We start from the raw sequence: 12,379 nt of genomic DNA on the forward strand, positions 1-12,379 counted from the left end.
GTGGCTGCCTCGAGGCCTAGGAGCCACCAAGCCTGGCAAATCCTAGCCGGCTGATCCTCCTGGGAGATCCGTTTGGTGAGGATGATCCAGCAGACAGGATCTTCGTGCTTTTTTGACCCACGGTAAATCCGCGATCAGCTGTATCAGAATAAAATGTGGGGTAGGGGGGCCCTCCCCTCCCCCATTCCTGCTTCAGCGACGCACAGGCCGCACTTGGCGACGCATCCTCTCTGGCCACGACGAGATGACGGCGCGCCGTGGCCCATCCGCGTTTTCACGCGAGCAGCGAACACCAGGCGCTTAACAAAATCAATGCCGATTTAAAGCTTTCGTGACTGCAGGGATTCATCTTCTTGGTTCTTTCGGTAAAGTCACGTATAATGGAAATAATAAAATAATACAAATAAAACATAATAAAATTATTCTCACGACGTTTCGGCCACAACGCGAGCAGCCGTCCTCAGGTGAAGAACAGGTCTGTCGAGAAGACAGACTGCTTGCGTTGTGGCCGAAACGTCGTGAGAATGATTTTATTATGTTTTTTTTATTATTTTATTATTTCCATTCTACGTGACTTTACCGAAGAGAAATCAATGCCACTCGTGCCAACCTACAATGGGTGCACACTTAGACATGACCTCACCTTCTGTGTATACCTTTCATATTTTTCTGGGGCTATATTTTTGGGGGGAAATATACGCGTGTGCGTGTGTGTATGGCGGGGGCTTTGCGGGGTGGAAAAGAGCGATCGAGAATGGTTAGCAGACGCACTGTGAACACGGCGACATCAATTTGATTCCTGGTCAGGGCTTACGTGAGTGGCGAGCGATATGTGAAAGAGACTTGGGTCTTCCCCAAGACGATCCAGCCTTAATTGAGTAGCTGGTATGATGTAGACACTTTAATGGGGAGACAAACGTGGCTCTGCATGGTGCTAGATATGCCTCATGCCTTAATAGGTGGTTTCTAACAGCATTTGCAAAAAACAAATTTATGTAGGCTATATGAGAGGTCTTTGTTTATTTGTGTGTGTTTGATTTTTTGTTGTTGCTGCTGCATTCATACATTTTGTGTTGCTTTGAGTCACGTGGGTTACACGCGTACGCTCTGCCTAATGTCGCACTCTTTTCTGCAGCAGAAGTAAACTTAAGAGGCATTTTTTTCATGAAGTGACCTTATATAAAATGAAACTGCCCACACCTATGTTCCAGGTATCTTAAGGGAGGATGGATCAGGCTATATGAAAGAGATATGCAGTTGCATGCACGCTTTGGTGAACAATCCCAGGTTTTTTTTTCTCGTGTATTTTATTTCACAAAATGAAAAAAATACTGATTTATCATTGCATCACAAAGAACAAAGAACACATCAGACAGAACTGCAAATTACTGGACCAGTGAACTGCTTCCTCTTTCAAACACCAATCATTTCGTAATAGCTTTTCCCAGCCTGTCGGAATCAAAGTCCTGCCTTAAGCCTGCAGCGGTGCCTCATTAATCTGCAGGGTTACAAGCTGTAGCTAGAATGCTCTTGGGAGCGGTCAAGCAGAAAAGTGGTGGAAAGTTATGCCGCTCGTTCACGTGCACTTGCAAACATACTTGAAGAAGCAGCCTCTCCTCCCCGCGAATGACGGACTTGCTCCAGTCGATCACCTCGGAGAAGGGAAGCTCCCAGCCATTGCTAAGGAGCACTGGAACACACGCGGCCTGACACAGAAGAGAACAAATCATTGTGCCCATGGTTAAGGAAGAAAATGCTGGATTTTGTTTATACTTTTTTATTTATTTATTTCACCAGGTAAGGCCCAATGAGCCATTTCGCTCTTTTTCAGAAGCGACCTGGCCACAAATGATAACTCAACAAAGTGGCTTATCACGTGGATATTTATAGCAGACAAATTCTCTCAGCAGATGTTTTTTTTATGTGAAGGGAAAACAATTAGAGGACCCAGAGAAAAAAGACCACAGAGAGTACGTGCAAACTCGAACTATACTGCAGGCATCAGGGTCAGGATCAAACCCACGACCTCCTGTATACCAGGCAAGGTAGTTAACATTTCCTAGCCACCAAAGGTGGAAACGCAAAGCTGCCCAGCAGGAAGTAGATTGGGGTTCGGAAAGTATGGGTCGAGAGGAATTGTTTCATTGGCCTTCTCTTCCACGCTGGCTAGACACCTTGAAACAGGTGTGAGTACCAACACTCCACCTCTACCACACGTGACCTTCCCATCGATTCACTGTAGCATGCACTCATTAGCACTGCTGGGTGGACAGAGGCACTGTCGGTTTTAAGAACCTTGCTTATTGCTTCAACTGCCATGCCGAGATATGGAATGGAACCGGCGACCTCTGGATTTGCAAGTCCCGTGCGGTAACCATTAGACCATCCGTGTTACTCTACTGGTACATAGGCAAAAGCCAATGGAGAAACACGTAAAAAATATATTGACAATTTGTTTGAAAAATTAATAGACCTGTGGGGGGATAAAAAAAATAAATGAGTGGAAAAAAAACAAAAGTGTGAGGTAAAAACAATTTAAAATGCGTGGTAAAATGTGGTCTGAAATTATCGGCCAAATTGCCTTTCAAATAACAATTAATGTACGTACGTTCGAGACCCAAAACCAACAACGAGGGCTAGAAGCGCAGGTGTTTGGCAACATGAAGACCATCATTTTAAAAATGCAAGCACATAATTATTCAAGGTGGTCATGCTGGCATCGGGTTTGGCTCCAAACAGATTTCCGGGGGCATGGAGATTTGCGGAATACATAACGTCCACAAGTGTTCGGAGGCAGCAGGGTTTTTTGTGTGTGTGTCACTTCTGAAGGCCGACTGATGTGCTTTGTGATTCCGTACCCCAACGCACTGACGTCATGTCTGGGCTTGGCATTTGGTGACCCCGTGCACAGAGGCAAGTATTGTTCAAGGGGCAGGAGAGAAAGGCAACGGAGGGCGTCATAACTGAAGCTAGAGCCAGACTTGGAAGGAAGCAAGGAAAGCTTGCGTGCTTGCACTGCTTTAGCCCAGGACAACTATAATGCCAGCTATTCTGAGTAAAACAAAAAAATCCCTTGCTGCAAATATTCTGCATTGAATTACACGTGCCACGTGCCTGCAGCCTGCACATTGCACTAACACATTAGTATACCGCTTAAGGCACCCTAAAAAAATGTCCTTTGTAGGAAAACACGATGAATACACGAGACTTTTCCCAAGTAAACTTGCAATGATGTAATTGCTGTTCGTACAAAAAAAATGTGTAAATAAGCAATACAACAATAACGGCATTGATTAAACGAAGACAATGTTTTAATAAAAGATGCATTTTTAGCGTAAACACAAAACATCATGTGGCGTATTCATATGCATGCCTGATAAAATAATATTTTAATCTCATCTGTATATCTTGGCTTGTGACGATGAGGCTTGTATTAAACTATGTTGACTTGCACATTTTTTTTGCTGAGGAGACTGCACTTTTTTTTTTCAAAAGTATATCTATCAAAATGGGATAAAATTTTAACCATATAAAAGTTACATTTCTAAATGAGGGTGTAAAACATTGACATTCATTAATTGTTGGTGTGTTTTTAATTTAAGTTTGTATACATCCTCAGCAGGTTTTAATTATTGGAATGTCTTAACGCAGGTCTAAGCAATCGCAATTACTTTGACCTAATTAAGTTACGGATTTAAAAAAATTTTGATAGTAAAAAGTTAATTAATCAATACGCATTGGGAGGGGGGGGGTTATATGGAACAAGACATATTCATATTAAGCTTTAGGCACCCGTTTTATTAGGTCACATTTGATTACATGCTAAGTAAGGAAGTCACAGGAATTAATCACGAGAAACACTAAACAACAACTCACAATTGGCAGTTACTTTAGATAATAATCGCATTCAAATCGGAACACAAATAATTTACAAGTTTTTTAAATGGGATGATGAATGAAAGTACATTTCAAACATTCTTTGCAAACTGAAAAATAAAAGACTTGAATAAAATATAAATGTAAGAATATGGTCAAAGAACTACATGGTAGGGCTCTATTTCGCAGTCATGTGCTTGCTAGTTCTAAAAAGTAATGTGTGTGCTTTTGCCCAGGAACTCCCACAATGCACAAAGCCTCCCTTCCATGCCAAATTGCTTTTATTTACCAGTCCATTGGAAACACTGTAAAAAAACTGTTAAAATCAATAATTCGCTTTTTTGTTTTGTGTATTTAAGATTTATTTCATACATTTTCTCTCCGCTAAGTGCAGAAATGCAATCAGTGCTGGACCAGCCTATTTTTGGCATGGCTAGGTTTTCGAAACTAACACGGCAGTGGGCATGGCCGGCAAAGAAACATGCAATTTTTTATAATATATTAATGAACCTGTAAAAAACATTTTTGGACTGGAAAAACGGCTCACTTACCTAGAGTTATGGTTATATAGTTGCATGGAAATTGATCTGTGCACTGGGAGCGAAGCAGTGGTGCAGTGGTTAGAACACCTCGCTATGAGTCTGACGATCTGAGTTAAATTCCTGGTCATGGATAACATCAGTGGCGAGTGGCACCTGAAGCAGGCCCTACCTACCAGCGTGATGAAGGTTGGTGAAACAATCCCCTATGACAGACATGGCATGGCGAGGCATTCATCCCGCGTTGCATTGATAAAGGGCTGTATAAGTAATAACAATAGGTGCCAAATGGAAAAAAAGGCTCTATTAAAATTCCCGAGCAGAAATGCCAAGCCTGTTTATATTACAATTTGGTGGCAGGGTGGCACAGTCATAATGCGTGCCTGACAGCTAAAAGGGCCCCGGTTCGATTCCAATCACGGATACCTTTGTGTGTGGAGTGTTGCCAAATTCTCTTCCCCTGTTCTGCAAGAGTTTCTGCTTTCCTTCCATAGCAAAAAAAACCCACCATACCATGCAACTGCTAATTGGCGAAACATCCGAATGCTGAAAAATTCCCTGCAAATCAATCACATTGGATTGCAGAGCTCCACATTGCCCCGTACTGTAAAGCTTTGCAGGACCCTCCTGAAGATGCCTTGAGACACAGGGAGGCTTTTCTCGGCAAACAAGTTTGACAATAATAATTAAATGTACCCAATCGGTCTGCTTTCAAATCGAATCCTCTACATCATCCGCACCTGGTTTACACAACAAAGGCTCATTCCTAACAGCGTGCTTCAGCCGCACCGAACCTCACAAAAATAATATTCAGGGCCTGCCTTGGCTCCTCCCACCCTCAACCAGTATATATACAAGGACTGTTTTCTTGGAATTTCTCTTACTTGATACAGCTATCGTGCTGTGACGGTTCCACCTGAAGACGGAAGCTTGTGTTGCCTCCGAAACGTCGTGATTTTTATTTTATTTTTATTTTACTTTTATTAATTTAAATTTTTTACCTACGTGACTTTACCGAAAAAACCTAAGAATATGAATCCTTGCGGTCACGAAAGCTTCAAATCTAGAACCTTTAACATCGAGTCCAAGGGAAGGGTCTGCATGGCAACTCTCCGGCCACCGCGTTCTGACGTTTGCCTCCACACGCCCGGGCCTTCGCCAACCTTGCAGTTCCGCAAGGTTGTCGAAGGTCCTGGAAGCTGTGTCCTGGGGAGCCTAACGTCGGACATCACGCTGAACAACACAACGGGTGTAAAACATGGAGCTGTGCGCCTTCTGGCGTCATCTGGTCCAATCCATGTGAGACTAGGCTCTAAGGAAAACTGTCTCGGGTGTGGACCAATCAACTTCAAGGACAGTGCATACATTATCAGAGTAATGTTTTTTGTTTGCATTATGGCTGCAGGTATTGTGGTCTATGCAAACATGACTCCTTGTAAAAAAAAAGTGTCAGTTTTGTTGCCAGATAGAAGGGTAAAAAACCAATTAACAACATGGAAACCTGATAATTGTTTTTTTACCCTTCTATCTGGCAACAAAACTGACACCTTTTTTACAAGGAGTCATGTTTAGATAGACCACAATACCTGCAGTCATAATGCAAACAAAAAACATAACTTCAAGGACAGTGCACATTATCAGAGTTATGTTTTTTATTTGCATTCCGACCGCAGGTATTGTGGTCTATGCAAACATGACTCCTTGTAAAAAAAAAGGTGTCAGTTTTGTTGCCAGATAGAAGGGTAAAAAAACTATTAACAACATGGAAACCTGATAATTGTTTTTTTACCCTTCTATCTGGCAACAAAACTGACACCTTTTTTACAAGGAGTCATGTTTACATAGACCACAATACCTGCAGTCATAATGCAAACAAAAAACATAACTTCAAGGACAGTGCACATTATCAGAGTTATGTTTTTTGTTTGCATTATGGCTGCAGGTATTGTGGCCTATGCAAACATAAACTCCTTGTAAAAATAAAGTGTCAGTTTTGTTGCCAAATAGAAGGGTAAAAAACCAATTAACAACATGGAAACCTTTCGGACGAGAGAGAGAGAGACAGAGAGACGCACGGCACACGCAGGCGGGTTTCTACCTGCAGAGCCTCGAGGAAACGAAAGGAGCCCAAGCGTCGACCACGTGGAACCAGGCAGAACGTGGAGTTGTGTAGCATCTCCTGGTAGTCGTACCTGCGACACACACAAGCGCGGTTTAGCATCTGCGCGGGTAGACGTAAAAGCAACTCACCGAAGGTGAATTCCACCCACCTCCTCCCCCCCACCCCCTTTGTCCAGGAAAATGTCTCCAGGTTGTAAAACACGTGCGTTAACTGTGAATCATTATTAACTTGTATTTAAGGGCTGGTCTTTTGGAATTTTCCTCAACTTGATGCAGTAATTTTAGCTGTGACTGTTCCACCTGATGACGGAGACTTGTGTTGCCTCCGAAACGTCGTGATATTTTATTTTATTATATTATTTTATTTTATTATATTATTTTATTGTATTATTTTATTTTATTTCCATTATTACTTTTATTAACTTTTAATTTTACTTTACCAAAAAAACCTAAGAGTATTATTGGTCGGCCTGATGTGCACGGGATTGGTCTCTGACAGCGAAGGTAATTATGATAACCTCTTTTTTATTAAGCGCCTTTCATATTGAAGTATCTCATAGCGCTGTACGTAAAGATAAAGCTACACTCACAAATATCGATGCATCTAAGGGAAATAGGAAGCTGATAATAATGTTAATGACCACTCTCGAAATTCCATTAACATGAATAACTACGATAAAAGCCAATAACAACAATTGCAGAGTAATCCAATCAGACAACAAAGTCGTATTTTTTTCCATCTTAGGTTACAGGGAAAGCACATAGTACAAATAGGCGAGTTTTAAGACGCGATTTTAAAAAGTGACACGGATAAAGGTGAAGATGCAGTCCCCGCAGTTTCTAGGTCGTGGCAACTGCTGGCGGAAGCGCTGCAGGACCCGTCTGTGTACGGTTGCGTCTTCATTATGGACGGCGTCGTGGTTTGCCAGTTGGTTGAGATTAACAACAGAGACCACGACCAAGAGCGCAATCACTGGGGGGAGATGGGCTCGTCGCGCGAGAAACTCAATGTGCTGTGGAATCGCGAGCAACTAAGGCAGTGGTTCTTAACCTGGGGTGGACGTGCCACTCGGAGGTGCGAGATGCACTTTTTGGGAGTCCGAGACACGGCCAGATCTTTGTTTTAGAAGGTGAATAAATGAAACACAAATTAAGCACCGGCATCTTAGTACAACTACTTTGTTTCATCAAACCCTATGTCTATATTAACATTATACATTCTAGACGGAGGCTTGTGTTGCTTCCGAAACGTCGTGATTTTTATTTTATTTTCCTTTTATTACTTTTATTATTTTCAATTAAAAAATTTTTACCTACGTGACTTTACCGAAAAAAACCTAAGAATATGAACATTATACATGTTTAATCGATTGAGAAACAAAGGGCTTCAAGGCTGCAGTAAAGGTTAAGAACCACTGAACTAAGGGATTTCATTGGCTTAAAGAGGCAATTATCCAGCAGTAGATAGATTGTGGATGGTGATGATCACGTGATACAAATTGCTGCACACTTCTCCCAATCATCTCTTCCACGATCAACGTCCCAGCCACGTCTTCTCTACGCTATTAACCTAACCTCTTATGGCGCATATTTATAGAAAACTCTTTGAATTTCTACACCGCCAGATGACGAGTGGACAAGGGTGGCTGGATAATTGGAGGAGAGAAAATGTCGCAGCAGGAGCAAATCGCAAATCTAAATGTATTACAAGTCACTCACTGTATACACCCATTTACAATGCCATCTTTGTGGTGGAAATCATGCTTTAAAATACGTTGCCTATCTCCCAGATTTAAAAGCAACACCTCATTTTGTAGTTCCACTGAGTCCCCTCCAAAGAAATGCAATTGGACCAAAATAATCTAAAAACGGGATAAAATATATATATGCAAGCTGTAACTATGACAAAAAAAACATTGATCTCAGCCACAATGGACAGAAGGAAACCAACCGTGAGTCCTTCCTCTGATAGTGGCCAATTGGAACACATTTCTAGGCACTCAATGATCTTTACTTTTTGTACTCTCTGTGGTGGAAAGCACTTAAAATGGGGGTAACAAAGCAACATGCGTTTAAAGAAAATAAAACGAATTCAGGGTGAAAATAATCGTGTAAAAATCTAATATTTTGTTTGCAACAAGTAGTTTGAAATTATATTCTTAGGTTTATTCGGTAAAGTCACGTAGGTAAAACATCAAAATTAATGAAAATAAAATAAAATAAAACAAAAATCACGACGTTTCGGAGGCAACACAAGTCTCCGTCATCAGGTGGAACCGTCACAGCCAGATTAGCTGCATCACTTGATGTTTTTTTTTATGTTTTACCTACGTGACTTTACCGAAAAAACCTAAGAATATGATTCCTTGCAGTCACGAAAGCTTCAAATCTAGAATTAGTTTGAAATTGTAGGAATTCTGTAGAGCTGCCAACAGCCTAACATAATAGTAAAATATTGTGTTATTTGTGATGCTAGGAAATGTGTAGTTAATAAATTGACTACGATATGTATATTCAACTGACATATAGCATGCATATGTATGGTAATAAATTGCAATGATTGCACGTGTTCAACTCAATATTAATTATTGTATACATTTCAAAGGTATGCAAAAATCTGAACAGAAACAACAACGCCTCTTGATGGTGCATTGTCATATTTTCTACGTGACTTTACACCACCACAAATTTTAAGCCCTCGTCATTTCGAAATATCGTTGCTTTTTTTCTGAAGTTACTCTGTGGCTTGTAAAACTCTATTACTCGAAATGGAAAAAGACGCCTCTGAAAGTATTATCTATCCACTAGATGGCATCGTTCAGCTACTACAGCAAACAGTGTGCAATGTGTACACAGGTGAACGCCTCTGCGAACTTTGAGTGCATTGTGCTCACGTGGAAAATTCCGAAAATGTACAGTGGCCGCTTGTTTAATAGCCGATGCTGCATATCCAAATATCAGGTCAAAATATCTCCTTTAATGGATGAGCTTACGCGCGAGGAGCATCTCTTAGTATTCATTCTGAGCACGTAAAATATTCACGAACTTCAAATCATATAACCAGAGTTGAAAACATTACATGCCCTAGCTTAAATGCATCAGCACATCAACAGTCCGATGTACAACATCTCCTTCATGAACGCGAAAATTGAAGACGCAAGCCACAGTCGGGCGACTGTTGGCCACACAACCCAAACTATGGGCCACGATAAACCATTGTAGTCTGCAGTCCTTCCATGGTGGAACAGCAAAACTCCACGCACTCTCTCCTGAAGCCCTCTCGTGGCTAGCAGATCTCGGCATTGGTATTTATCTCCTGAACATACTGACATCGTTTGCAGGAATATATCAGAAATAATGTGTTGATGTTTCCCCCCACCCCCGCTTCATTGCTACGATATAATATATACAGTATAACTAGGGCTATCTCTGACCCATTTAACCATTATTCCTATTGCTTGTGTAATGACAGGGTGACACCTTTCGGCCGGGAGTGGTAATTACGGTCATGGCTGCATTACGCAATGCCTTATTATAAGGGGGGTGTATCTGGGGTGAAGGTGAAAGGCGGAGTCAGTCGAGAAGCTCCGGAACTGGCTCGAAGGTTCTGGAAAGCGGGCGTGGCCGTAAGTGGAGCTTGGCCAAACCGGGACAGATATAAGGGGCACCAAACCAGAGGTTCGTGGCTGTTACGGGTCCTGAGTCCTGGTTGCGTCGCTGCTCGTCATCTCTTCGTCTCCGACCACGTGGCTGATCTTATGGAAGATTATCTCCGTTGCCGCACTGGTCGAACAGCTTGCGTAGCGAAGCCAGAGATGGGGCTACGTGTTAGGATCGCCTATGTGTAGCTGCGTCACACAATGTCTCGCCCAGTGTGCTCTGAATAAATAAAAAGCCTTCTACTCGACGTGTCTCAGAAGTCGCTCACTACACTTGTATCTGCATCCTCGTTTTCCTATAATTCGTCATTATCTGCTCTTATCCCCATCCTGTTTGGCAGAAGAGCTTCCTATTATCTGCAATTTTTGATGGATAACAGGAATCACGTGAAAAATGTATCCAATTAACCACTGCTTATCGTGTGTATTGACTTTCCATTTTCCCCAGGATATACTTTGTAAAATTACATGATAAATTAAGCAATCTGCATCTTTTTTTGTGAATAAGATTATATTTTTAAATCTGCTTTCTTGTCTTCTGCAGGGTAAGCGGAGTACGTTTGCAGATGACATCGTGGATAATGGCATCCACAACGTTAAACCGTACATCACCGTATTTTTAAGATGAGTTTCTACTGAAAAAATTACTCCGTTACTTTGAAAAATTTCAACTCGTTACTCTTACAGGTATTGACTAAAACGTGCACGTCCACCAAAAAAAAATATTTTTCTTGCCGTTGCGTTTGTACCAGAGCTCCGCATTAAGGTGGGATTCTGCGTTAACCCGAGGGCACCTCGCGGCTCCACTGACTTTACCAAACAATTCCACGACCTGCAAACGTGTCGCTGGGCAAGCCGGAGAATGCCTTGCAGGCAACAAGTGGCATCGCAGAGAATTGTGAGTCCCGCATTCCTCGCCGCGCACAACGCTTGCTCAAACGGAATGCAAGTCTGCAGTTTGGCCCATACGCATCTGTTTCGCTAGCCTACTTTGGCAACACGCTAACTGTCAGGCGATGAGCTCGAAGTAGGTTTTTTTTCGACAACCGCTTTACGGTGCTTGGTAGCAACGCAGAGTCCTTCATATCGTCCGCGAGAAACTAGACGCCGACTAAGAGTGTGTGTGTGTGTTTGTTTTTTCTCTAGTGGGGAGCAGCAGTGTGGCGGTTAGTGCGCTGCGCTATGAACCCGGCGGACCCGAGTTTGATTCCTGCTCACAGACACCAACTCCAGTGTGATCTTATTTGAACCGGTCATGGGCCTCCTCTAGGTCTACTCAGCCTCAAATTAGTACCTGGTGCAGTGTGTAAGCATTGCCATTAAGAGAGACAAAGGCGGCCGGGCGTGGTGCTGGCCACCCACCCCCTCGTGTGCTGTGCCGACCTTATAATGTAGGTCTACAGTCATCTACGTGAGTCGATGGGTCTCTTATGTGGGTGTCTACGTGGTCCCCGTGGTTTATGTGCATTAGGAATAAAAACACCACTGAGAAATGACTATTTACAAAATAATACAAAGTTGAAATGAATATTCTTAGGTTTTTTCGGTAAAGTCACGTAGGTAAAAAATTTAAATTAAAAGTAAAATGAAAAATTTTTTTTTTTCATTTTACTTTCATTAATTTTATTTTCATGTAACTTTCATTAATTAAATTTTTTTACCTACGTGACTTTACCGAAAAAAACCTAAGAATATGAATCCTTGCAGTCACGAAAGCTTCAAATCTAGAATTTATATGAATATATGTAGGGCTCACAGTAGGTAACATCTGTATCAGTCAAGGGCACTGTCGTTTGTCTTTATGTAATCATGTTTTCGACAGTATGATTCCACAAACAGTAAATAGGACCAAGGTCCTTACAGCCGTGGAAATCCTGGCAGCGTGTGAAGGCTTAATAGCAATGCTATTTATCCAATTACTGCTTTGCTTTATGTTTATACAAAGCAACGATACAACATTTACTGTTTTGAATAAATGAAAGTGCTTCCACAGTGCAAACTAAAATCACGCTGGAAAATTGAAGTGAAATGCATAATCAAATGATGGCCAAGTGCTCTGCACACAAGCATGTTGATATGCTGCAATAGCAAGAGTTGTGATAGCCCTTTATGCAGCAATGCCTGACTAATAAAAAAAAATGGGCATTCAATAGTGCTCTGCATTGGATTTGTTTGACACATAGA

At 41.8% G+C, this 12,379-nt stretch overlaps 1 protein-coding gene across 1 annotated transcript in view; it reads right to left on the bottom strand.

Moving 5' to 3' along the window:
• LOC144722376 (exostosin-1-like) overlaps positions 1 to 12,379 on the bottom strand; it is a 161,854-nt gene that overhangs the window by 16,414 nt on the left and 133,061 nt on the right. Inside the window, exons 2-3 of the mRNA XM_078600587.1 lie at positions 6,514 to 6,607; positions 1,599 to 1,706 (exon numbers count right to left, since the gene is read on the bottom strand). Of these exons, the coding sequence (XP_078456713.1) occupies positions 1,599 to 1,706; positions 6,514 to 6,607 (202 nt within the window). The remainder of the gene's footprint in view (positions 1 to 1,598; positions 1,707 to 6,513; positions 6,608 to 12,379) is intronic.

Source organism: Lampetra planeri, chromosome 14 (genome assembly GCF_965212315.1).
Source record: "Lampetra planeri chromosome 14, kcLamPlan1.2.h2, whole genome shotgun sequence".
Classification (NCBI taxonomy): Eukaryota; Metazoa; Chordata; class Hyperoartia; order Petromyzontiformes; family Petromyzontidae; genus Lampetra; species Lampetra planeri.